Source organism: Geotrypetes seraphini, chromosome 1 (genome assembly GCF_902459505.1).
Source record: "Geotrypetes seraphini chromosome 1, aGeoSer1.1, whole genome shotgun sequence".
Lineage (NCBI taxonomy): Eukaryota > Metazoa > Chordata > Amphibia > Gymnophiona > Dermophiidae > Geotrypetes > Geotrypetes seraphini.
In genome coordinates this window covers 243,183,228-243,209,543 of record NC_047084.1, presented here as the reverse complement: position 1 = coordinate 243,209,543, position 26,316 = coordinate 243,183,228, and the positions used below count along the sequence as shown (strand labels likewise).

The 26,316-nt window shown below is 40.8% G+C and overlaps 1 protein-coding gene across 1 annotated transcript in view; it reads left to right on the top strand.

Moving 5' to 3' along the window:
- SLIT2 (slit guidance ligand 2) overlaps window positions 1-26,316 on the top strand; it is an 846,763-nt gene that overhangs the window by 633,531 nt on the left and 186,916 nt on the right. Inside the window, exons 10-11 of the mRNA XM_033948663.1 lie at window positions 9,549-9,620; window positions 16,628-16,699. Of these exons, the coding sequence (XP_033804554.1) occupies window positions 9,549-9,620; window positions 16,628-16,699 (144 nt within the window). The remainder of the gene's footprint in view (window positions 1-9,548; window positions 9,621-16,627; window positions 16,700-26,316) is intronic.

Sequence of the window (26,316 nt, the reverse complement as noted above, 5' to 3'; positions counted from 1 at the left end):
TTGGCTTGTGAGGGATTAGATGGTAGACAAGTATTATGATCTTCCTTGCCCGTCACTTCTTTCAGCCCGTCACTTCTTTCAGTAGCTCGATTAGATAGATGAGTTGAAGCTGTGTTTTAATGTGATTTTACACCACTTTGGATGAACAAGTAATATATATTTTCATAAGTAAATTAATTAATTAAGGGGCCCTTATATTATATGCGCTAGGAAATGGACTTTGTGCATTTTAACACAGGACTTTCCCACAGGACTTTCGGTAGCAGAACGAGACTTGGGGGTAATCGTCAGTGAGGACATGAAGTCTGCCAATCAAGTGGAGCAGGCTTCGTCCAAGGCAAGACAAATCATGGGCTGCATACGAAGGGGTTTCGTCAGTCGTAAGGCGGAAGTCATTATGCCATTGTATAGATCCATGGTGAGGCCCCACCTGGAATACTGTGTGAAATTCTGGAGGCCGCATTATCGCAAGGATGTGCTGAGACTGGAGTCGGTGCAGAGAATGGCCACCCGGATGGTCTCGGGACTCAAGGATCTTCCATACGAAGAACGGCTTGACAAATTACAGCTATACTCGCTCGAGGAGCGCAGAGAGAGGGGGGACATGATCGAGACGTTCAAGTATCTTATGGGCCGCATCGAGGCGGAGGAAGATATCTTCTTTTTCAAGGGTCCCACGACAACAAGAGGGCATCCGTGGAAAATCAGGGGCGGAAAACTACGAGGTGACACCAGGAAATTCTTTTTCACTGAAAGAGTGGTTGATCGCTGGAATAGTCTTCCACTACAGGTGATTGAGGCCAGCAGCGTGCCTGATTTTAAGGCCAAATGGGATCGGCACATGGGATCTATTCACAGGGCAAAGGTAGGGGAGGGACATTAGGGTGGGCAGACTAGATGGGTCGTGGCCCTTATCTGCCGTCTATTTCTATGTTAATCTATGTTAAGCCCATTTCGAGTGCATCCCTAAAACAGGACTTATATATTTTTCCAAGTCCCACGCTAATTTTTCCATTAGCACGCAAAAATATTAAAATAAAAATGCTTTGAGCCCCATTCTAAAAATGTCCCCTGAAGTTAGGTAGTAGTAGGTGCCCTACCACCACCTAGCTTAATTGGTTTAATTGGTGCACTAATTGGATGTGCTGATTAAAAGACAATTAAGACTCAATTTAAAACTAAACGGAGACACCTCCAAAAAGGCCAGCATTATCCCGCCTACAGAGGTGCCTTACGGCATGGTTAATGCCGGAAGTTGCATTAGACGTCGTAAGGTAGCCACAAGTCTCATGAAAGGTAGACGCTAGAAATGTAGTCCTTTAAAACCCCGGCCTACATTTCCAGTGCCTACCTTTTACATGGCTGCAATTCTGAAAATGCCACCCTTGCATGACTGGCATGTGATTGCCAGCCGTTTTTTAGGTGGCCGCAGATAATGGCGCCGTCTACAGAATCCAGACCTTACTGCCTCCTTTTCAGGAGGTGCTAAGTGCTCCAATGTTCACTCAGGCCCAGATTCTAGTAACAGTGTACCAAAGTTAGGTGGTGGTGGTGGGGGGGCATCCTACTGCTGTCTAACTAACCAAGCAGGACACACAATTTAAAAAAAAAAAAAAATTGATGTGGCGAATGGCGCCTACATTGAAGGCGCCATTTGCATGCCTATGGAAGCGTCTAGACATGCTTAATAATAATAATAATAATAACAGTTTATATACCGCAGAACCGTGAAGTTCTATGCGGTTTACAATGATTATAAGGTATTACAGATCGAGTGGAATAAACAAAGTTCAGAGTTGGTGAATAACAGTTCTAAAGATCATTTGTTGAGGACTAAGATTGTATAGATCAGTTACCTAAGTACTTCAGGAACAGATGTGTTTTTAGGCATTTCCTGAATTCCCTTAAGGATGCCTGAGGCCAGTGTGGGCGTGGCTTATACGAGAAGTGGCCTTAGGTGACTCTAGATGCTTCCAGAGGCACAAGATCTTAAATGAAGGTCTGTAAAATGCTGGCCTACAGTGCATTTAAGATACCTGTTTTAAAAACGGCTGCAATTCTGTCAAGGGCACCGATGCATAATTGACATGCGAACGGCGGCCATTTTTAGGTGGCCGCCAGTATCGACACCATGTATAGAATCCGGGCCTTAGTGTTAACCAGTTAGGACACACTATATTGAATACATTAGCTGGTTAATGCTTTCACAATCATTCTCCCCAGGACATACCCATTTGAAAAACTATTTTTGAAAAATCGTTAACATGCACTTAGGGCCCAATTCTATAAACAGTGTCTAAACAATAGGCACCTAGGAACACGGCACTTAGCGCATTTCAATATTAAGGTAAGGCATCATTTATAGAATCGTGCCGAGAAATGCCTAACCTAATCTTAGGCGCACCGTATTTATGTCAGGATTTTCTTGTCCTAGATATCAGTGCCTAAGTTCAAAACAGGCGCCTACAAGCCAAAACACACCCGTGATCCATTCCTAACAATGCCCAATTTCTGGTAGGCACCTTGGACTAGGCGCCTACCATCCAATTAATTTTGAGCCAGTTATGAGGTGCTAATTGGCAGCAATTAAGCATTTAAAATAATTAAGTTAGACACCTAGATCAGCTAGGCATGCCAATCTAAGCACCTAACTTTTGGCATCTTTTATAAAACTTGGGCCTTAGTGTGTGCAAACAAGCAAAATATCTTAAAATGCTTCAGTGCTTTTTGCCACAACCTGTATTTCATGCACTAAGCACATATTAGGGCGTAGTGCCTTTTAGTGGAAGTGTCCCTAAAATATTTTGTAGCCCTTATAGAATTTTATGAGAAGACCATGAATGGGATCCACCCTACAGTGTGCGACACTGGTGGACCATTTCAAGGAAAGATAGTTTTTTTTTATTATTCTGAAGGAGAAAAGTCTTTTTTGAATGCAGGCATTTGGGGGATTCAGATATCAGTATGGGCTACCATTAAGATGTATTTGTGGGGTGGGGAGGTCTCTTTATTTGTATTTCAGCACTAACTCGTTTTTTATTTTAACACAGGCCTTATTTTATGCAATGAGACCTACATGAGGTGCTGAAAAGTTCTCAATGCAACCAAAAAGTGCATGACGTGGAGCCATGACACTTACAAGTTATTTTACATATTCACCCCTAAGTTCAACACACTTGGCACATTGTGTCTGAAGTTTCTATAACCCTTCCAAAAAATACTCTGATGTCTGGTCACTGAAATGCTGCACCACTGCCGCAATCACCTCTGAATCACTTGAAAATTAAGAACATAAGAATTACAGTACTGGGACAGACTGAAGATCCATCAAGCCCAGTATACTTTTTCCAACAGTGGCCAACCCAGGTCCCAAGTACCTAGCTAGATCTCAAATAGAAAAAAGATTTTATGCTGCTTATCCTAGGAAAGAGCAGTGGATTTCCCCAAGCCATCTCAATAATGGACTTCTCTTTTAGGAAATTATCCAAACCTTTTTTAAACCCTGCTAAGCTAACTGATTTCATCACATTCTCCACAATTAATTCCAGTTTAATTACAAGTTGTGTGAAGAAATATTTTCTCCTGTTTGTTTTATATCTATGACTAGTAGCTTCATTGCATGCCCCCTAGGCCTAGGATTTTTGGAAATAATGAAAAAGTGATTCATATCTACACTTTCTACTCCACTTATTTTTTATAGAACAGTGCCGTTATCTTTTTTTTAAAGTTTGAAAACAGAAAATAGTCAGTCAACACCTGCCTGATCCCAAAACACTGTAGCCATGACCATTCCTGCTGACTTTTGGGTCTTGAATTTCCTTGGCTTTGGAGAACCTGAGTGCCACCATTTCATGGACTGTTGTTTTGTCTCAGGATCATAGTGGTGTAACCATGTTTCATCAACAGTAACTAGTTGTCCAAAAAGTTGGCATCAGCTCACTGAAAATACTACAAAATCAATTTGGATGTGTCCACTCGATGTTTCTTGTCAGCATTCAAACATTTGGGCACCCACTTGGCTGACAGCTTCTGCATATCCAGCTGCTCATAGATTATACACCCAACACATTCCCTGGATATCTGTAGTGTCTCAGCAATTGTTTTAGCTGATCTTCGCTGATCTGCCAAAATCAGATCGTGGACACGGTCAACAATTTCAGGAGTTGACACCATTTGAAGCCTTCCAGATCTCGCTGCATCTTCGGTCTCAAAATCTCCAAGCCAAAAGTTTGCACACAACTTCTTAATTCCTTACAGTCCCTCTAAATTGCTTTGTTCAATGTCACAGAATCTTCTTGTCGTACCATCACTAAAATCAATCAACACGTTGAGATCCAATAATTTTGCTGTCACTGCACCTTCTCTTTGGAATTCGCAGCCTAATTATTTACGCATCAAATCCGTATGAAATCAATTCAAATCAAAATTAAAAACATTCTTGTTCCAGGATGCTTTTGGACAATAACTGTCCTTTTAAGGACCAAAACTAGCTTATAGCTTTTTACCCTTGCCTATTATTTTTCCCCTTTTACTGTGCTCTTTTCCTGAAAGATTGTAGTTCTTGCCCTTCTTCCGCAACTGTGTGAAGTTAGTCCATATGTTTTGTGATGTGTTTTATTAACCTATTCTGGTTTTGTTTAGTACCCCTAATTTTTAACTTGTTTTTATTTAATTTTAACTTGTTTTTATATAATTTTTTACATTGTACATCGCTTAGAAATTTGATTAAGCAGTATAAATAATTTTTAATAAACTTGAAACTTCACTATGGAGTATAATGGGCATTTGTCACTCAATGTTTCCATCATACATTTGTGGATTTCCTTTGGAGTTTTCTTCTGCAGGAATAGGAACTTCATGACAGCTTGGAGTTCCACACTTGAAAATTTCACACTTTTTGTTGATTTGGGTCAATCAACGATCTGATACAATGTCAAAACATAGCATTACTGTATCTGTACTTCTCACTTCTCTATTCTCTTTAGGTACTTTAGTTAGATTGTGAGCCTTCGGGACAGTGAGGGAATTTTCTAAGTACCTTCCTTACCTATAATTTTAATGTATATTTTCTGTAACCGCTTAGAACCTAACGGATGTAGCGGTATATAAGAAATAAATTACATTACATTACGAGTCTGCAAGTTGGCGTTTTGTAAAATAAAATAACACTGTTTTCAGCTACAGTGACAACGCTCAGAAATTAGGAAGTTGGTTGGGCTTAAAACTTTTCAGCACTCCCTCATAGTTGCTAGTAACTGGGGTTAACAGTAAAATAATATATCTTAACTTGTAACCCACACTGATAACTTCCCTTCTTAATGTAGCAGTGCTCTATTTTGGCTTAAAGCTCGTCAGGTTTTGGACACTGTAATGTGATATGTGTTGCTTTTTTATTTGTCTGGCTTGTCCATTTATAGCAACCTAACAATTTTTCTGATGGTTATTTCTTCCTCGTGGTTTTTTCCTGTCTGTTATTTTGAACAAAATCTGCTGCCACTGCTCAAATATGCTTATTTATCAATTTTTAATCCAGACCATCTGTGTCATTAAATCACAGAAAAAAAAATAATTGTGGGTAAATTGTTTCGTTGAAATAATTAAAAAAGCATAGTCGACGCACTTTGAATTAATAACTAAAGAGCGTGCCCAAAATTTGGTTAGCTGAGAAGTCTGTATAAATAAGCTTGAAGTTGGCAAGCATAAATCCATATCATTTGGTTCTACAATTATAATTCTCGCTGCCGGACTCTAGAAGAGTTGATGAAAAACCTACTGGAAAGTGTTACTTTGGTTTTTTAAATTGCTCTGAGGGACAGCTCTCTAGAGAGCAGTATTTGGAGTCAGCTATGCAGCAGGTCTATAATTTGCCTGTAGTGGGCAGGAGATCAGATGAATAGAGAGCTTCCATGTTTTAAGTCAGCAGTTCCCAAATATTTCCACTTAGAGCTGACTTTTAGCCTACAACAGAATTTCAGGACCCTCCCTAAATAAAATGACTTCAGAATCAAAATCAAAATATTGTATCTCATTTGCTTGAATCGTTTTCAAAGGGCCAGATCTTGCGTTTGGAATTTTCTGGTTAGGTGTTTGCTGCGATGATGTATTACCTTGTGACTCTCTGTAAATCTCTAAGAACTTGGGATTTGAGAACCTTGGAATATTTTTCAGGATGAGAGAACCACCAATGATATTACTTTAAAAAATAAAATAAAATTGCAGAAGGCATAGAAAACGTTAATTATGAGCAAAAACCAAAGTTTTTGTTGACACTACAGTTGCATTCAGGAACACAGCAAAGGTGCAAAGCAGAGTAATCATGTGTGGGTCTGAGTACAGTAAACAGAATGATCTGTTTAAATAATTCATAGCATGCGCTGTGCCCTGAACTTTTACTCTTCCCTCACATGTTTCTACAGCAACTATCATTCTCTACAGATTTCTTATTTATTCAATTTTCTATACTGTTCTTCCAGGGGAGCTCAGAACAGTTTACATGAATTTATTCAGGTACCCAAGCATTTTCCCTGTCTGTCCTGATGGACTCACAATTTATCTAATGTACCTGGGGCAAAGGGGGGATTAGGTGACTTGCCCAGGGTCACAAGGAGCAGCATGAGTTTGAACCCACAATGTCAGGGTGCGGAGGCTGCAGCTTTAACCGCTGCACTACACTCTCCCCCTGGGGAAAGTACTGTCTTTGTTGGGATATGAGCTCCTGGTTTCATTTCTTTCTCAACTGTATCAGAAAATCTTGCTTGATGTAGGCTTCCAGCACAAGAGAAGGCAGTCTTGCATCGTGTTGTATTGGGACATTGCAGAACTGAACTCAAAATTTGTCTCTGGCCATAAGGCCTATACAAAGGCACAATGGGCCTGATTCTGCCATGGTAGGTGCCTTGCAAAATGGGCACCTACCACAAGTCAATCACCGGGTAGGTGCTGTGACCGGAATCGCATCTATTTTCGTCTACAGGTGCCTTAAATGTAGGCCAGCATTTAAGGCATCTGACTCACACCTATGAGAAGAGCCTAGGCATGCCTACAGACGCCTAAAGCCACTTCAGGTGTAAACCATGACTACGCTGTCCTTAGGCATCCATAGGCATGCCTAAACATCTCTGCACACGTGCGAACAATGCCTAATGTAGGTGTTCTTGGCCCCATCAATTTTTTTTTAAAACCATGTGTTCTGATTGGTCCGTTAGTGGTAAGACACCTACCACTACCTACAGTCTGGACGCCGGTTTTAGAATCATGCCCAATATGTCTATCCATCCAGCTAATATGTTAGTTTCTATGAAATAAGAATACAAAGAAGGGTATTTACATAATTATTGCCCATGTGATTAGATCCATGCAAAAATCTCTTGGATATTATTTTGAGAATGAAGTCTGACCCCAGAATAGATCTGAGAATTTCCAGCCTGCTCTACAGACCTTTACACTCTGAAGCTCAGCTGATTTCCGTGTAGATAAAGGAGGAGATTAAAAGATAGAAAGCTGAAAGAGTTCAATTCACTTTGCTTGCTGCAAGAACAAAGTGCAATATTTTAATGTTTATTCCAAGCCTCTGTATTCATGTGTAATCTGATTCTAAAATTTCGGAATACAGTTTAATGAATACTTTTCTAAAATGTGACGGGATTGTTAAATGGAAGATGTTGGGTTGAGCTAATGATACGTTTATTCAGTTCACCCATTCTTCCAAATTATTTATCCAGAAGGGATTGAGTGTTTAGATCACAGCTGAATTAGCCTACCGCACTGCATATTTTCCACTGAATAGGGTGATTGACAAAGCTGGCAGGCACCCATACTACACCCCAGATTACTTTTCTGAAAAATAGCAGCAAAGAATTGAAAAGGCTCAAAAGCTGGAGCTTCCCATACGAGAAAAAGAAAGTCGCCTATCTACGACTTCATTACTTGGCACAGAACTGCGCACACGAAGAACAGTTCTGTAATCTAGTTGCCGACATCTATGCATCCCTTGCTTGCACAAATGTCTAACATGTCAGCCCGTATACACGTAAGTGAACATTTATTCACAAAGGCCCGGATTCTCTAATCAGCACTGATTTTTTTTAAGCGCCAGTAGGTGCTCAAGCTCAGTCAAAAACACCGTTTAAACTAAATTTTTAACTGAGTTTCAAGGTGCCTACCAGTATCTAAAAAAATCATGCTTCTGTAGACACTTTAAGCCTCTTAACACCACTGTGGGCGTGGCTAACACCAGAAGTGGCATTAGGCAGCCTAAAGCGCCAGAAGCGCCAGCCTACCTGCCTGTCACTAGGCCACTAGGCCTGCCTGCCTGTCTGTCACTAGGCCTGCCTGCCTGTCACTGGGCCTGCCTGCTCTGTGCCCTGTCCCTGCCCCGGCCTATCACTAGACAACCAGAGGGTGGGGGAGAAAGGGTACAGAGCCTGGCAGGGAGGGGGGGTGGAAAGAGTGCAGATCCTGGCAAGGAGTGTGGGGTTGGGTGCATAGCCTGGCAACGAGAATTTGGTTTAGAATGTTGGGTTTTTTCTTGTTTTCTTCCTCTAAATCTAGGGTGCATCTTATGGTCAGGTGCATCTTATGGAGCGAAAAATACTGTGCGGGTGGGAAGGGGGTGACGTAAAAATTATTTTAAAAATGACAGATATTAGTGTCTAACCCATACTTTTCGGGCTCGCTGAGATAAATACTGACACTCCCAATGCCATTTAAGTCCAAGTTGAGCCCCATAGGCAGGGCCATTCTTGCTGATAAAAATGAAGATGTCCACAAAATAAACAATCAAATTCTTCCCATTTTACCAGGCGTAATCACTGAATACAATTCTATCGATACCAGAATATTGGGATAAATAAATATTCTGGCAACCCTGGGTGATCAGCTAGTATTTCAATAAAACAACATAATACAATGTACATATTACAATACAACAAACAAACATATAACAATACAAACAACAATGAACAGACACCAACAAAGCAAATAACCATCATCTCCATTGCTTTTACTTGACCGAGACTTGACTGCTGGGTCATTACCCACTGCTACAGGTTGAAAAAGTGCGCCAAAATTAAAAAAAGTTTTCAGTTTTTTATATTATGTTCTAAAATTTTAAATGCAAGAGAGTTTGCATTTGTGATGGTGAACTATGGATACGATTACACTCGGTTGCACTGAAAGGCTGGCGGATGAATGAAATGGATTTGCAATGAAAGTGGGTTGGGCACAATGGCACTGTTACTGTTGAATCATGAGGATCTTGAGGAATGGGGAAATGAGGGTGTTCTAGTATTTTCTGTTATGTTTACTAGTTGGTGGATGAATGCGATTGGCGTTTCTTGTCATAGTAACATCATGAAGGTTTATATTTTAACGATTTCTCCCACTGTGATACCAGCTCCAGTTTTCTCCGTGGCCAGTATAACTAATTAAAATCTACTCGTCTTCTGTGCCAGAAATGTGTTTATGGTGTACGAAAATCAAAGGACACAGATTTGAGTTTGGCCTCGTGTGTTATTGTCTTCTCTCTTTTTTTTTTCTCCCCTTTGCAGGCGACTCGAACAGAATTCTATCAAAGTCATTTCTCCTGGAGCTTTCTCACCGTATAAAAAGCTTCGAAGAATGTAAGCCTGTTTTTTTGTTGTTGTTGTTGTTAGTAGATTTCAAATTAAAATGGTTCATGCTTTTAAACTGAATGCTTCTGTTAAAGCAGGGGTAGGGAACTCCGGTCCTCGAGAGCCGTATTCCAGTCGGGTTTTCAGGATTTCCCCAATGAATATGCATTGAAAGCAGTGCATGCAAAGAGATCTCATGCATATTCATTGGGGAAATCCTGAAAACCCGACTGGAATACGGCTCTCGAGGACCGGAGTTCCCTACCCCTGTGTTAAAGTATATATTTTCCTGGGCATTTCTGACAGCGGTAAAATTAATATGTAGTTGTCCAGTTGCTCTCACACGATCGGTTCCTTGTTACCTTAATAGAGTTAAAATGTACCTGCAGATGAATGCATGTGCTGGTCTTGCTACATAAATAAATTGGCTGTGAATATTTAAGAAAGAGCGTAAAGTTGTTACTCCATAACAGCAGTACCCACACATTGAGGTGATGAGGGCGGTCTCTGCACTATTTATTATTTCTTCTCATAGCCAGCAGATGCACACAATACAGAAAGCCTTGTTTCTGAAAGGGTCTTCACCAGTTCACTGCCTGTACTATATGAAAAACAAGCGTGAGAGGTGTTTCTGCATGTAAATGTGTGCGTGTTTGTGTTGGGGGGGGGGGGTGTCTGGTGGTGGGGAGCGTAGATGTTTGTTTGGAGAGTTCCGAGTTTATTTTAAAAAATTTTATCCCGCTCCAAGGAGAGGGTCATCCTGAGTCATGCATAGTGAGAAAGTTGTTCACTTACATATGGCAATTTTTTTATTTGGATTTATATTCTGACGTCTCCAAAGAGCTCAGAATAGGTTACAGTTTACTTGCATAGTGTTACAATATGGAGTTTACATACAGGGCTCCTTTTACAAAGTCGTGTTAGCGGTTTAATGCGCTTAATACCGTGCGCTAATTTGCGGCCGCGCTAACCGCTACCGCCTCCTCTTGAGCAGGCGGTAGTGTTTCGGCTAGCAAGGGGGTTAGCGCGCGCTAAAAAGGTACGTGCGATAAAGCCGCTAACTTTGTAAAAGGAGCCCACAGTGTGATACCATATATCTACATATAGGATTATTTACTAATGCTGAAAAAGTAACGGCTAAGCTAGCATATGGTAGCAAAATAAAAGATAAAGAGTTTTGCTAAGCATTGCATAGTTTCAGTAGAAAATTGGGTAGAGCCCTGTGCTCTGCATGAATATCTATGTGGCCCACTTTATAAGAAGTACATTCTTATGCTGCCATACAGGTGTCTATGTCCCTTGTTTCGCTGTTCGTAATTTGGACATTTCAGTTTGTAAAATGGATGTTTTATTATTCAAATCATGTTGGTCCCAGGCTCTGGTTTCTGTTTGTCTTCTGTTAATTCGCTCACCAGGATCTCCTGCCCATTTGACATTTTCTTCTTTCTCCATGCTCACCATTCATCATTCATCTCTGTACCTTCCCTTCCACTGCCATATCCAACATTTCTGTTTCTTTCCCACTGTCTATCATCTCTCTCTCTCTCTCCTCTCCCCCTTGCCTTGTGCCCTGAGTCAAACCTCTCTATTCTCCTCCATGCGGCATCTCTCCGTTCCTCCCCTCCATTATCATGTGCAACTTCTCTTTCTCTCCCCCCCATGCACCATTTCTCCCTGCCCTCCACCCTATGTCCAACATTTTGTTCTCTCATCTCCATGCATGTTATCCCAGGACAAGCAGGCAGCATATTCTTAACACATGGGTGACGTCACCGACGGAGCCCTCGGTACGGACCTTTTTAACTAGAAGTTTCTAGTTGGCCGCACCGCGCGTGCGCGAGTGCCTTCCCGCCCGACGGAGGAGTGCGTGGTCCCCAGTTTCTTCGTTTCCGCGGAGCGAAGAAGACGCGTGTATTTTTTCAACGGCCGTTGAAATCACTTTTTGCCTTCCCGCTCGCGCTTTTGTTCTAAATTTTTCTCCCTCTACCTCCGGTCGTCTGGGACCTGAATGTGGTTCTCTCAGCTCTCATGAAACCTCCGTTTGAGCCTCTTGCCACAACTTCTCTCAGGCTTCTTACCTGGAAGGTGCTTTTCCTAATTGCCATCACCTCTGCCAGGAGAGTTAGCGAACTGCATGCACTGGTTGCCGACCCACCTTTCACTGTTTTTCACCATGACAAGGTTGTTCTGCGTACCCACCCTAAATTCCTTCCCAAGGTGGTTTCAGCTTTTCACCTCAACCAGTCCATTGTGCTACCCGTCTTCTTCCCTAAGCCTCACTCGCATCCTGGGGAACAGGCGTTGCACACGCTGGATTGTAAGCGTGCCCTTGCTTACTATCTTGATCGTACCAGAGCTCACCGAACAGCCCCTCAGCTCTTTTTGTCTTTCGACCCCAACCGTTTGGGTCGTCCTGTCTCCAAACGGACACTTTCAAATTGGCTTGCTGCCTGTATTGCTTTCTGCTACGCTCGGGCCGGTCTCTCACTGGAAGGAACTGTCACAGCCCACAGAGTCCGCGCTATGGCTGCTTCCGTGGCTTTCCTCCGCTCCACGCCCATCGAGGAAATCTGCAAGGCGGCCACTTGGTCCTCAGTTCACACGTTCACTACTCATTACTGTCTGGATGCATTCTCCAGACGGGATGGACACTTCGGCCAATCTGTGTTACAAAATTTATTTTCCTAATGGCCAACCATCCCCCCTCCCTCTTTGTTAGCTTGGAGGTCACCCATGTGTTAAGAATATGCTGCCTGCTTGTCCTGGGATAAAGCACAGTTACTTACCGTAACAGGTGTTATCCAGGGACAGCAGGCAGATATTCTTAAGTCCCACCCACCTCCCCGGGTTGGCTTCTTAGCTGGCTTATACTAACTGGGGACCACGCACTCCTCCGTCGGGCGGGAAGGCACTCGCGCACGCGCGGTGCGGCCAACTAGAAACTTCTAGTTAAAAAGGTCCGTACCGAGGGCTCCGTCGGTGACGTCACCCATGTGTTAAGAATATCTGCCTGCTGTCCCTGGATAACACCTGTTACGGTAAGTAACTGTGCTTTTCCCTCCTCTCCATCATATGCAAGATTTCTTCCTCTCACCTCTTTCTACCTCTTTGTTGCATCTCTCCCTTCATCTCCTCCCCCCCATGTCCAACAATTCTTCCTTTATCCTCTCTCCCCCTATGTGCAGCAGCTTTCCATCCCTCCTATCCCCCCAACAGCAACTTTCCATCCTTCCCTCCCATCCCCCTGTGCAATAGTTTTCCTCCTTCCTCCTATCCTCCTGTGCAACACCGCCCAATTGACCCATCCCCACCATGAGACCTCAACTTTTTGGCCCTCTAAAGGAGCAAGGAACAGGCTGCTCGCAGCCTGCCCACCAGGGCTTCCCTCTGCCGTGTCATCAGTGATGTCATCAGTGACGTTGCAGAGTATGTGTCGAATTAGGATAAAAACATGTATTGAAAATGAATTAAATAAATAAAAAAGGCCCCAGTGGGGCAGGCCAGAGCAGCCTGTTCACCACCTGCTTCCACCACTGTTGCTGCTTTAGGAGACCCAAACATTTTTCAGGAGACTAAGGACTCACTGAATCGGCGAGCCTGATTTTTTTATTTTTTATTTTTTTTAATCTTTATTCCTTTTTATTTCTTTCAACAAGTGTACAATATTATTACAATTAATTCACATAACTCACTTGACATTCTTAAACAATATTATTATACATGTTTTAATACCCCCCATCCACCTCCCATCCCTTCCCATATCAACAAAATATTTCATCCAAACTTATACATACTTGTACATCCCTCTTTCATAATACAATTAATCTTACATTAAATCTGTCCCTCCCCCCACCCTTTCTTCCTCAAACTCTTTATTCATTTTATTATACAAAGTAATGCACAACAATATATATCTCATCATAGTACATATATCCCCTTATATTTCATAACAACATATTTCCAATAAATTTACCCTCTTTCCTTTTCTATTCATACCTATATACCATGTTTCTTATATCCATTAATCAGTTGAAATATACTGCTAGCTAACTAAATTATCCTATCCCCCCCACCCCACCCCATTTCTATAAATTATCCCCTAAGGAAAAAGAATAAATCTTAATCATTATAATAATCAATTAATGGCCTCCACACCTCTTGAAACCTTTTAAAATACCCCCTTTGTATTGCAAGAAATCTTTCCATCTTGTACATATGACAAACTGAGTTCCACCAGAAACTACAATTCAGTCTAGAACAGTCTTTCCAATTAGTTGTTATTTGCTGAATTCCCACACCAGTAAGAATCATCAATAATTTATTGTTTGCTGCAGATATTTGGCATTTGGCCCTCATACACATTCCAAAAACCACTGTGTCATAGGATAATGCCACATGACTCTCCATTAATATGTTGACTTGATCCCAGATTGATATCCAAAATGCCTGAATACATGGACAATAAAATAAAAGATGGTCTAAAGTTCCAACTTCAATTTTACAATGCCAGCATCTATTAGACTTAGAGCAATCTAATTTTTGTAATCTAGTAGGGGTCCAGAATGCTCTATGCAACAAAAAGAACCATGTTTGTCTAATAGACGCTGACATCGTACCTTTAATTCTCCAAGACCAAATACGTGGCCATTGAGATGCATTAATCTGATGCTTAATCTCAATGCTCCAAATATCTCTTAATCCATTTTTAGGCTTCTTATTCAAATAATTAGATATAATTTTATACCACAGAAAACAAATTGATTTGAATCGATATTCACCGAAGTAAATCGGTGAATTGATTTGAATTGTTGAATTGGGCAGTACTAGTACTGACTTTAATGTTCATATTCTGATATGGATGTTCTTTCTAAAATGGCACTCTAAATAAACAGGTGCAGTTCCTTTATCTAGAAGTTATTCCATTTGCTCCTTGATTTAAACTTTGACTTGAAGCTACTCGGACTTTGACCAAAGCCAACATGCATGTTTTGCAAAGGCCGCATCAGGACTCATTTCTCATGCAATGTATTCTTTTTTTTTTTTTTTACAAATAATTTTTATTGAGAAAGCAGTCAATACAAACAATAAACACTAGTCAGGATAAAATCAATTAATCACTTATATTCCTGGTATAATTTTTTTAAAAATCCACTATTTTAAGCCTACTAAATTTTCAGTGTCTAAATGCCAAAAAATAAAATAAAACTTCACCTTAATAATCATTTATTTATTTATGCGATGAGGAGAATTAAACTACTTACATTCTGTCTCTCAAAAGTTTCAGCTTCGGGTCAAAGTTTGAATTGAAGAGCGAATGGGATAACTTCTGAGAAAGATAAGTCCTCTTAAACAACTTTGGATATAAATTGAAAGCTATAAAAATAAGTAGAATTGGTATATTCAAATCTTGGCTTGTGAAGAAGCTGCAGTGAAAATTTAGATGCATTGACGGCATTTTGAATAGTGCTTCTGAAGACGGAAGAAAATAAAGAGGGAAATGTTTATTGGAATGAAGTAATTTATGTGGAGAGATTGAAATATTTTTACTAGTCTTATCGGCTATTATGATCAATATTATTGGACTAGTTGAAGTAATTATTGACTAGTGTTAAGGGATTTATCAATTTTGGGGGCCAATATTCAGTAGCAGCATCTGCATAACTAAGTGGTAAAGTTATCTGCCCATTTAGCTATGAGGGTGCCTGTGCTGAATATTGCTGTATTGGCATACATGCTGGCCCATCCAAACTTCACCCCCCGGACTGCCCTTCGGAGAAACATACAAACATGAAGGCAGATGACAGCCAAATGGCTCATCCAGTCTTCCCATCCACAGCATCCATTGTCTCCTCCCTCTCCGTAAGAGACCCCCACGGGTCTGTCCCACACTTCACTGCTTGAATTTCAGATGGCACTGTAGTTCAGATATTCAGTGGAGCTTGCCCAGTTTTCAAACTCTGTTTGTCTTACATTTTTTTTCCCAACATGCCAAGTTTCATCCCATTCCATTAATTATTCTCTGCTAGAGAAGCTGCAGTTCCTACCATAGAAATGCATTGGGTTGTTTTTCAAAATGGCTTCTGTCTTGTGAATCCCCTAGTCCAGGGGTAGGCAATTCCAGTCCTCAAGAGCCAGAGTCAGGTCAGGTTTTCAGGATATCCACAATGAATATGTATGAGATGGATTTGCATGCACTGCCTCCTTCAGATGCAAATTTATCTCATGCATATTTATTGTTGATATCCTGAAAATATGACCTGGCTCCGGCTCTCGAGGACTGGCATTGCCTACCCCTGCCCTAGTCCAATATCTTTTTGCCAGTTTTTACCTCATATTCTACCAAGTTTCATCCCATTATGTAAAATTTTCCCCTGCAAATTGGCAGCCAGATAGAAAGATGGATGTACTTTGTAACCTGTTCTGGGAGAACGGGCTAAAAAATTGAATAAAACAAATAAATAAGATATTCTTGACCCCTTTTGTATAATTCTTTTCAACTTCTGTTGGGTTAGAAACAATTATTTGCATGTTAGACAGAACCTAATTTGACCATGTCTTATAAGTTTTAAAACCATTTTTGTTTCATATTTAGTGTGTGATCCTCCCTGTTCATTATTACTAAATTTGGTATTATTTGGCCCAGGCCCAAGCATAAGTTTTGAGCAGCAACCTGGATTGATCTTTTTTGGTTCTTTTGCTGAGGATGAGTAGCTATAGACATGGGGGATGTTGACTCTCTGCTACCCCAGCTGGGGACAGTCTACTCAGCACCTAGGTTTGGTTCATGATTCTTTCCACATCTCTGAATTTCATAGCAATTAGGACTTAATATAGATATCATTTTGGCAGTGAAACAGCTCTATGCCCTGCTTTAACAGGCCTTTTCTATCAATAGGCATATATCTCAATAATCTTTGTCTTCTACTCATATGCATTTGACAAAGGAGAATAAAATGTCTCTTATTACTGCAGAATTGATACACTTATTCTTGATGTGATACGATTTTTCTTTGCAGTGACCTGAGCAATAACCAGATTTCTGAAATAGCGCCTGATGCTTTCCAAGGCCTTCGGTCTCTCAACTCTCTGTAAGTATAGCAGCGCCTCCTGTCAGAGAAAAGTTGCAAGTGTCTATGTTAGCATAGCCACAGGCATCAGACATTTGTGGCATCAGATAGAAATGCCACTGATCTCCTTCCATTCTCTGTCTGAAAACTCCAAGGTAGAGAGAAATGGAAATTACATTGTAATCTGAATCATAAAAGGTAATGTTTTACTAAATTGGCTCACAGCATTCAACTTAATCGCAAGAAACAATCATGAGTTTGATGAAAGTAGACACTTTACTACCTCATCTATCTTTGCAACCACAGAACCTATTATTTTTGAAATCTCTCACACTGACGGGGGTTGGTGTTGGACCCAATTTTCAGAAAATTTGGATTTTACTTTGTGGGTCCATGAAAAATGATAATTATGATTTACTATTGCAACCACTGTTCATTTATGTAGATTTAATGTAGAATAACCATTGTAGCAGTAATCCTGATGCTACTGTTGCTACCAATTTAACAATATATGTTTTGCTTTTAGGTAGAAATGCTGCATGATCTACAAACATATAGCAGCATGAACACATACTTATTAAAAATAAAATATATGAACATTTTGCAAGCAAAAATGGAAGCAACAACAAGAACATAAGAATAGCCTTACTGGGTCAGACCAATGGTGGCCAATCCAGGTCACTAGCACCTGGTAAAAACCCAAATAGTAACAACATTCCATGCTTCCGATCCAGGGCAAGCAGTGGCTTCCCCCATGTCTTTCTCAATAACAGAATATGGACTTTTCCTCCAGGAAATTATACAAACCTTTCTTAAAACCAACTACATTGTCTGCTCTTACCACAACCTCTGGCAATGCGTTCCAGAGCTTAACTATTCTCTGAGTGAAAAAAATGTTTCCTCCCTGTAACTTGATTGAGTGTCCCTTAGTCTTTGTAATTTTTGACAGAGTGAAAAATCCATCCACTTAGGATTTTGTAGACTTCAAATATGATTAATAGACAGTTACAGCAATAAAAATATTACATTTAGCACAGCTGGGCTTACAAAAGGTTTGGATAAGTTCCTGGAAGGAAAGTCCATAGTCTGCTATTTAGACAGACATGGAGGAAGCCGCTGCTTGCTCTGGAATTGGTTTCATGGAATCTTTAGCTATTTGTATGTTCTTGTGTTCTTACAATACAAAGGATAGCATAGTATGCTATATTACAATGTCAGCACAATAGTCAATAAACATTTTAATAGACAGCATAAGTCAGGGGTGTCAAAGTCCCTCCTCGAGGGCCGCAATCAAGTCGGGTTTTCAGGATTTCTCCAATGAATATGCATAAGATCTATTAGCATACAATGAAAGCAGTACATGCAAATAGGACTCATGCATATTCATTGGGAAAATCCTGAAAACCCGACTGGATTGCGGCCCTCAAGGAGGGACTTTGACACCCCTGGCATAGGGTGTAAGCAAAGATGAAACAAAAAGATAGATAAGATAGAGTAATATGAGTTAGAAAATAAAAGGAGTAATTTAAAGAAAGCTGAACATGAGGTAAAAAAGGTGCTTGAATATTCATCTTAGCTGGGGTGGGAGTGGATAAGCATGTCCTGCTACAGTATATGCAGCCTTGTGTTACTCTTTGTATGTGTGACTAGCAAGTTAGTTATTTCTTCCATTAAAGGCCTGGTCAAGAGCCAAGCGTTCACGTGCTTCTTGATGTAGAGATAATCTTGTTATGTGAAGTTTTTAGGGAGTGCATTATGTACATTATACATTATGGGGCTCATTTTCAAAAATGAAAAACATTCAACAATGGCCAACCCAGGCCACAAGGACCTGGCAAGATCCCAAAGAGTAAAACATATGCTGCTAATCCTAGGAATAAGCAATGAATTTCCCCATATCCATCTTAAAAATGGCTTATGGACTTCTTCCACAAGGAGTCTGGGGGAAGCTGGAGAGGCTGGCTGAGTCTGTGACCAACTCAGCTACACAAGGAAGACAGCAGTCACCCACAAGCTGGACCAGCATACTGCAACAAGGGAGAAAAGAATATATATAGGAGCTGATATACCAAGAAAGAGAGGATCATTTAATCAGAGGAACTGACACTCAAAGTTTTAAGTGGAGCTGTACCCCTCCAAGGAGCATCAGCTGGGCAAAAACAGAAAAGACAAAATATAATGGGTTGTTCTAAGTCTTTGGACTTAGAGCCCTCTGCACATGTCTTGCATATTCTCCTCTTCTGGTGATTCCTGGATGGGTACTGTCTTCCTCCTCTTGGGATAATTATTAGTGCTTGAATTAAGTGCCAACAGTGAGCATATTGCTCTGAGCTCCAAAACATCACATCTCTAATAAGAGGCGTATGGAATTCATTGCCAGAGAATGGGATGAAAGCAGCTTTGCGGGGTTTAAAAAAGAGAAGTCCAGAGGGCATTATTGAGAAGGCTTATTCCTAGGTTAAGCAGAATAAAATCTGTTTTATTCCTTGGGATCTAGCCAGGTACCCGTGACCCTGGTTGGCCACTGTTGGAAACAGGATACTGTGCTTGATGGACATTCAGTCTGTCCCAGTATGGCAATTTTTATGATATACTTTAGGGCAGTGCATTTTTTCTCACATAAAAGGCGGGCTGTCCTTTAGGGGTTAGGTAATCAATGAAGGACCAGCCTCACAAAAGCCAGGTCTCCTACCATCAGCCACAGAATAAATGAAAAGTCAACTCCAGTATACAGAATCTACCCTCTTTCATTAACATTTGGGGTTCGTGAGTCAGTTCTAGCAGGCTGCAGATACTAGATCTCAGTACACCTCAGTATTTCCTGAAAAAAGCCCTGCTTTAGGGTATCCACTTTCTTTCCTCCCCAAGAATGCAGGTGTAAAATACAATTAGAAAGCTATATCCTAAGTGACTCTTCAACTGGAAGACTGGGAATGAACCTGGGTTACAGGTCCCTAAAGCAATAGTTTAGTTTAAAGATGTTTTTATTTCAAACTACTTGTGCATCTCTTTAGCCTTTTTGCTTTTAATGTATTTTTGATCTACTCCCTATTCACCTGTTTGCTGTCCTTTTCCACTTTCCCATTTAAAGCGTTATGCATCCCTATACAGTTCTTCTGAGCAGTGCCTCCAGGGTTCCCCTCACCACCTAGTTAGCCAGCTTCATATAATTCTGGTTGAGTAAACTGAAACACAGAGAAGGAAAGCCCTGCTCCATTCCCACAAAACGATCCTCCTTTTTATTTTTTTGTGTTTTAACCTTTTGGAGTAATTATAACACATTGATCATTGTTCATTCTGCAGATGAATTGAGTATCTCAAGTAGTTGAAGCATTAGTTCAAACAAAGTGACTTTTTGCTTTGGTGCTTTTGGTTATTTTCCACCTGTGTCATCCTCTAGACTTGATTATATTTTTGAGTGTCCTGATACCATTTCTTGTTTGACTGCTTTCCTCTGAAGTTGTTCATATCCCTAGTAGTGATGAAACAGAGCAGAAGCTGGTAAATTCCTTTAGAGAGATTTCCTATAGTGCTGTTGCTGCATAGAACTCAGTTTACCTCCATTGCCCTAGGTACAAAATTAGTACCTGTATATAATATGTCTCGTACTTTGGAGGAAAGGGGAGATATGACATAGATGTTTAAATAGCTATGAGGCATAAATAGGCATGAGGTCAGTCTCTCAGTTGAAAGGAAGCTCCAGAGTGAGAGGGTATCAGATAAAGTTAAGAGACTCAGGAATAAGCTAAGAAAATATATATTTTTTTTTAACAGAAAGGGTGGTAGGTGCATGGAATAGTCTCCTGATGGAGATGGTGGAGACAAAGACTTGTCTGAATTCAAGAATGCATGGGACAGGCACATGGGATCTGTTAGGGAGATTGTGGATGGGCCATTTGGCCTTTATCTGCCATTGTGTTTCTATGGTTCCATGTAAACTGCTTTGATTGTAATCTTTTTCCTCTCCCTTGTCATGGGGTAATTCTCACTATTAATGTGCCTGCTTAACCTTCAAGATGCTCCACGGCATCCTTCCACCTCTTATTCCTCTATCCTGGAATTCCTCAAATCCATTCTCCACCAGATCCACGCAAAAATTAAAACTATCCTTCCCCTCCTCAAAGGGTATCTCCCTCGTCGGTAAACTCGGGTCCTCCCTCCACTTCAGAATCGCTCAGCTCTGGAATAGTCTCCCTTCCCCTCTCCGCAACTTGAGCCCCCTTCTACCATTCCGTAAGCTCCTGAAGACTTGGCTCTTCTCCAAAACGTAACCCGTCCCCTCCCTATTATTATTACACCTAACCTCTCTCTTACTTACTTTTATAAACCCACTGGAGTTCCGTTGCTTCCTAACCATGTAAACCGTGTCGAGCTCCACCTGTGGAGATGATGCGGTATATAAACCCAAGATTTAGATTAGATTAGATTAGAATGAATAAGTACAGGCCTCCTCTTAAACCAATGGCATTTTTATGAACATCTTCCCTCAAACAAGGGGCTCAAAAGCAGTGAAAAAATCTTAGTCCTGAAACTGCACAGTGAGGAAGCACCTTGTAAAGATACTCTATACAGTATGGGGCTCATAATCAAAATGGGAATACATCTAAAATCCCGCCTAAATCGGCACTTGGACGATCAAAAAGATATGTTGTCCAAGTGCCGATAATCAAAACGGGTTTTAGACGTATCTAAAAACAGCTTAGACCTTTTCAGTGCCGCTGTACGCCCAGAGCTGAAGGGGGCGTTTTAGGAGGAGTGGTGAGGGCGGGATTTGGACGAGACGTGGGCTGACCAAGGCTTAGTCGTACTGCAAGTACAACCGAAAGTTTAACGAGACTGCCTAGACGTAACTTGTGCGTAGTGACTTAGGCGATCTAGAAAACAGGTCGAAGTGCCCAGAAAGTATGCAAAGTGACCAGATAACCACTGCAGACACAAAGTGCAGACCCCACACACTCCCCCAGTGATCACTGACCCCCCCTTCCCCCCACAATACTATAAAAATCGGAATAAAAACATACATACCTGCTTCCAGAACATCAGCACCTGGCATAGGAAAGCCTAGTAGAGCAGCACAGAGGAGGCTTAAGTAGTCTGGGGGGTGGGCTAGTGAACCATAGAGAGGAGGACCCTAATCACTGCATTCATGGAGAAACATGTTCACCCCCCAAAAACCTCCCAAAACCCTATTGTACTGTCATATAGGTGATACCTGCAGCCATAAGAGCTATTGGGGTGGTAGACAGGTGGGTCTAGTAGTTTGGGGGGGGCTCACAATGACCTGTAAGGGAGTTGTGGTGAGATGTTTATGTGGCACCCTTTTTGTGAAGTTCACAGCAGTGCCCCACTATTCTATTGCCATGTCTCGGTCTTGTTCTAGCCGTTTTTGACTTGGGCAAATTTTTGGGTGAGAATGGGGTATAAAGATAGACAACTTAGCAGTCTGGACGATCAAACGGCTGGACGTAGAAGTAGATGTATTTTTCAAGAACGGACTTCTGACATGTCCGACTTTGGGCAACTAGCAACTTAGACCCAAAACGGACTTAGCCAAATTTGTTGACTATGCCCCTCCACGTGTTCACTAGGGAACTTTAATGGTGGAACCTAAGCTCTAATCAGATGCACCTTTAGAGAAGAAAGAGACCACTGCAGATTCACCACTGTTTCTTTTAGAAATGAGCAAAGACTCAAATGTCTATGTGGTAAAATAGATATCTATAAGGCTAGCACGCTGGCATCACTGACTGTTTCCTTCATTGCTGTCAGCTCCTGTTTATTGAATGTAGTAGCGTATATTTTCATTTCTCTCGCATAGTGGAGGAGAGCCGGTGTTTTCTAGCTGAGGAAAACGAACCTGTTCTTTCTCCCTTCATTCATCATTACCTACAGCAGTCAATCGCCAGTCAATGCTTTGTTTTCTTTGGGGTGATTATTGTGCTCTTATTTACTCAGGGAGAAGGGCTCAGATTAGTTTCAATCCGCTGGTGCTGACTGTGCAACGTATGAGGCTAGAGGAAAGGTCAAAGCCATGTTAGCTGAGTGATCACAATTCACACTGAAGTGATGGAAAGAATTCTTAAGCAGCGTCATAGCTAGTGTTACAGTCTGATTTTACCTCCTGGGTGATTTCACCTAGGGATTCTCATAAGTGTTTTAGAGCCTCGTATACACTTTGTTGGCTTTTGTGAATATGAATCATATTTGGAAAACTATACGAATTTCTACAGTGGGTCAAACCAAAGATCCATCCATCCTACCACCTGTTTCCAACAGTGACCAAGCCATGTCACAGGATCCCAGAAAGTAGCAAAATTCCGTACTACATACCCCCAGGAGTAAGTAGTGACGCTGGTGAGCAGGAAGAGTGCCGATGTTATGCTCAATCCCACCTCTCCCTGATGCAGCCATAAGGCAAAACGCTGGCCATCGTCAGTCGGATGGGCTATGAGTATATCCAGCCTCACACACTAAAAAGATAAATTACTTTTGTTAAGATTATTCATCTAAGTAAAAGATGCATTGAACAATTGTTTTTTTTAATTACTATCGGAGGTTTTTATGTCTATGAAGTGATTTGCTCTCTCTAGTTGGTGGAGGGTTTCTCCCTAACGGGGTACGAAGGCTTTTCCTCCATGCAAATAAAATTTACTTAGCCTTTCCTTTACTGTTTTTGCACAAATAGTTTTTTGGTGTTTTGAGTAAGCAGTAGCTTTCCCCAGGTCTACCTTAATAATGGTTTATGGATTTTTCTTCTAGGAATTTGTCCAAACCTTTTTAAAAAAAAAAAAAAAAAAAAAACCCTGCTACACTAATTGCTTTTACCACAATCTTTGTCAACAAATTCCACAGCTTACCTATGTATTGAGTGAAAAAAATATTTTCTCCTATTTGTTTTTAATGTGCTTCTGTGTTACTTCGTACTGTTTGAAAAAGTATACACTTGCTTGGGGTTTATCCATTTCACTCCGTTCAGTATTTTGTAGACCTTCATCATATCCCCCATCAGCCATCTCTTCTCCAAGCTGAAGAGGCCCATAATCATCATGGCCGCTCTTCTCATTAACTATCTAATTCTGCTACCTTTTTTTTTAAGAGATGCAGTGACCAGCATTGCACACAATACTCAAGGCTGGTCTCCCACAAAGTGATACAATCTTTGGTTTATTCTCTATTCCTTTCCTAATAATTCCTAACATTCTATTTGCTTTTTTGCACACTGAACAGAAGATTTTAATATATTGTCTACAATGACACCTTTCCCTTAGTAGTGACTTCTAATGTGAAACCTAGCTATAATATGGGTTATTCTTCCCAAGGGTCATCACTTTGCACTAATCCAAATTAAATTTCATCTGCTTAACATAAGAACATAAGAGCATTAGCATTTCCATATTGGGACAGTTCTAAGGTCCATCAAGCCCAGTATTCTGTTTACAACAGTAGCCAATCTAGGTCCAAATATTGGCAAGATCCCCAATTAAAAAAATTTTATGCTTTCCTAGAAATAAGCAGTGGGTTTCCCCAAGTCCATCTTAATAATAGCTTACGGACTTTTCTTGTAGGATATCATCCAAACCATTTTTAAACCTTGCTAAGCTAACTGCTTTTACCACATTCTCTGACAACAAATTCCAGAGTTTAATTGCACATTGAGTGAAGAAATATTTTTTCCAATTTGTTTTAAATTTACTACTTAGTAGCCTCATTGCATACCCCTAGTCTTAGTATTTTTGGAAAGTGTAAACACAGATTCACATCTACCTGGTCCACTCCACTCAGTATTTTATAGACCTCTGTCATATCTCTTCTTAGCCATCTGCACTTTTTACATACCCTGTCCAGTCTCACAAGGTGTTCCTGCAATTTTCCATAGTCCATATGCAGTTTAACAACTTTGAACAGCTTTGTATCTTCTACAAATCTGGTCACCTCCTTTGTTGTTCCCATCTCCAGATCACTTATAAATATGTTAAATAGCACTAGTCCCAGTACAAATCTCGGGGTCACTCCACTATTCACCTTCCTCCATTGAGAGAACTGGCCATTTAACTCTACTCACTGGTTGAGCTGCTGCTTCTGCACCCAGAGGTTGTGAGATCAAATCCCGGTGCTGCTCCTTGTGACCCTGGGCAAGTCACTTAATCCTCCAGTGACCACCGCTTTGAATGTCCGCTTTGAAATTCCAAAGCAACAAAAAGGCGGTATACAAGTCCCCATTCCCTTTTCCCTTTCTCAGTTCACAGCAGAACATTGTCTCCTATTCCATGTCTTTTACATTTCCTCAGGAGTCATGAGGGACTTTGTCAAAAGCTTTCTGAAAATCTAGATACACTATATCTACCGGCTCACCTTTATTCACACCTTCAAAAAAATGTAGCAAATTGATGAGGTGTAAGAATAGCCTTACTGGGTCAGACCAATGGTCCATCAGGCCCAGTAGCCCGTTCTCACGGTGGCCAATCCAGGTCACTAGTACCTGGCCAAAACCCAAGGTATAGAAATATTCCATGCTATCGATACAGTTTATGTTTAAGGACTTTTCACATATTAATTTAGGCACTAATTATCTCACTGGGAAAACACCATGATGGTGAGGTGTATGGTTACACACGGATTGTAGTATTGTATGTTTTCACATGCATTTGACTAAACAATCCCACACTAAGGTCTTCCTTTCACTCAAAATTTTAAATCATCAATATTATAGATATTATATGGTTTGAACAGCGCTGCACAGTCTATTTAACATTGAAGTTATAGAACTTGTTCTTCTATCGATACAGGGCAAGCAGTGGCTTCCCCCATGTCTTTCTCAATAAAAGATTATGGACTTTTCCTCCAGAAACTTGTCCAAACCTTTCTTAAAACCAGCTACGCTATCCGCTCTTACCACATCCTCTGGCAACGCTTTCTAGAGCTTAACTATTCTCTGAGTGAAAAAAAATTCCTCTTATTGGTTTTAAGAGTATTTCCCTGTAACTTCATCGAGTGTCCCCTAGTCTTTAATTTTTGACGCAGTGAAAAATCGATCCACTTGTACCCATTATACTCCACTCAGGTTTTTGTACACTTCAATCATATCTCCCCTCAGACATCTCTTTTCCAAGCTGAAGAGCCCTAACCATTTTAGTCTTTCCTCATATGAGAGGAGTTCCATCCCCTTTATCATCATGGTCGCTCTTCTTTGAACCTTTTCTAGTGCCACTATAATCTTTCTTCAGATAAAGAGACCAAAATTGAACGCAATATTCCAGATGAGGTCGCACCATGGAGCGATACAGGGGCATTATAACATTCTTAGTCTTATTAACCATCCCTTTTTTAATAATTCCAAGCATCCTGTTTGCTTTTTTGGCCCCCGCCGCACATTGGGCGGAAGATTTCATCGTATTCCCCTGGCTGAATCCTTGTTGACTCTGTCCTGTTCAGTTATATCTGTCTTTATTTAATTCGTTTTCCATCCCTTTGTCCCCAAAGAGCTCAGAACGGGTTACAGGTTAAACATACATAATTTCAATACAAGATTACAATACAAGTTTTTATCCTAACTTGGCACATATTAGGGGGTCTGATATTAATATACATAATACACAGTCTACCGGTTATGATTTGCTATAGTTATCCTTACTATACAT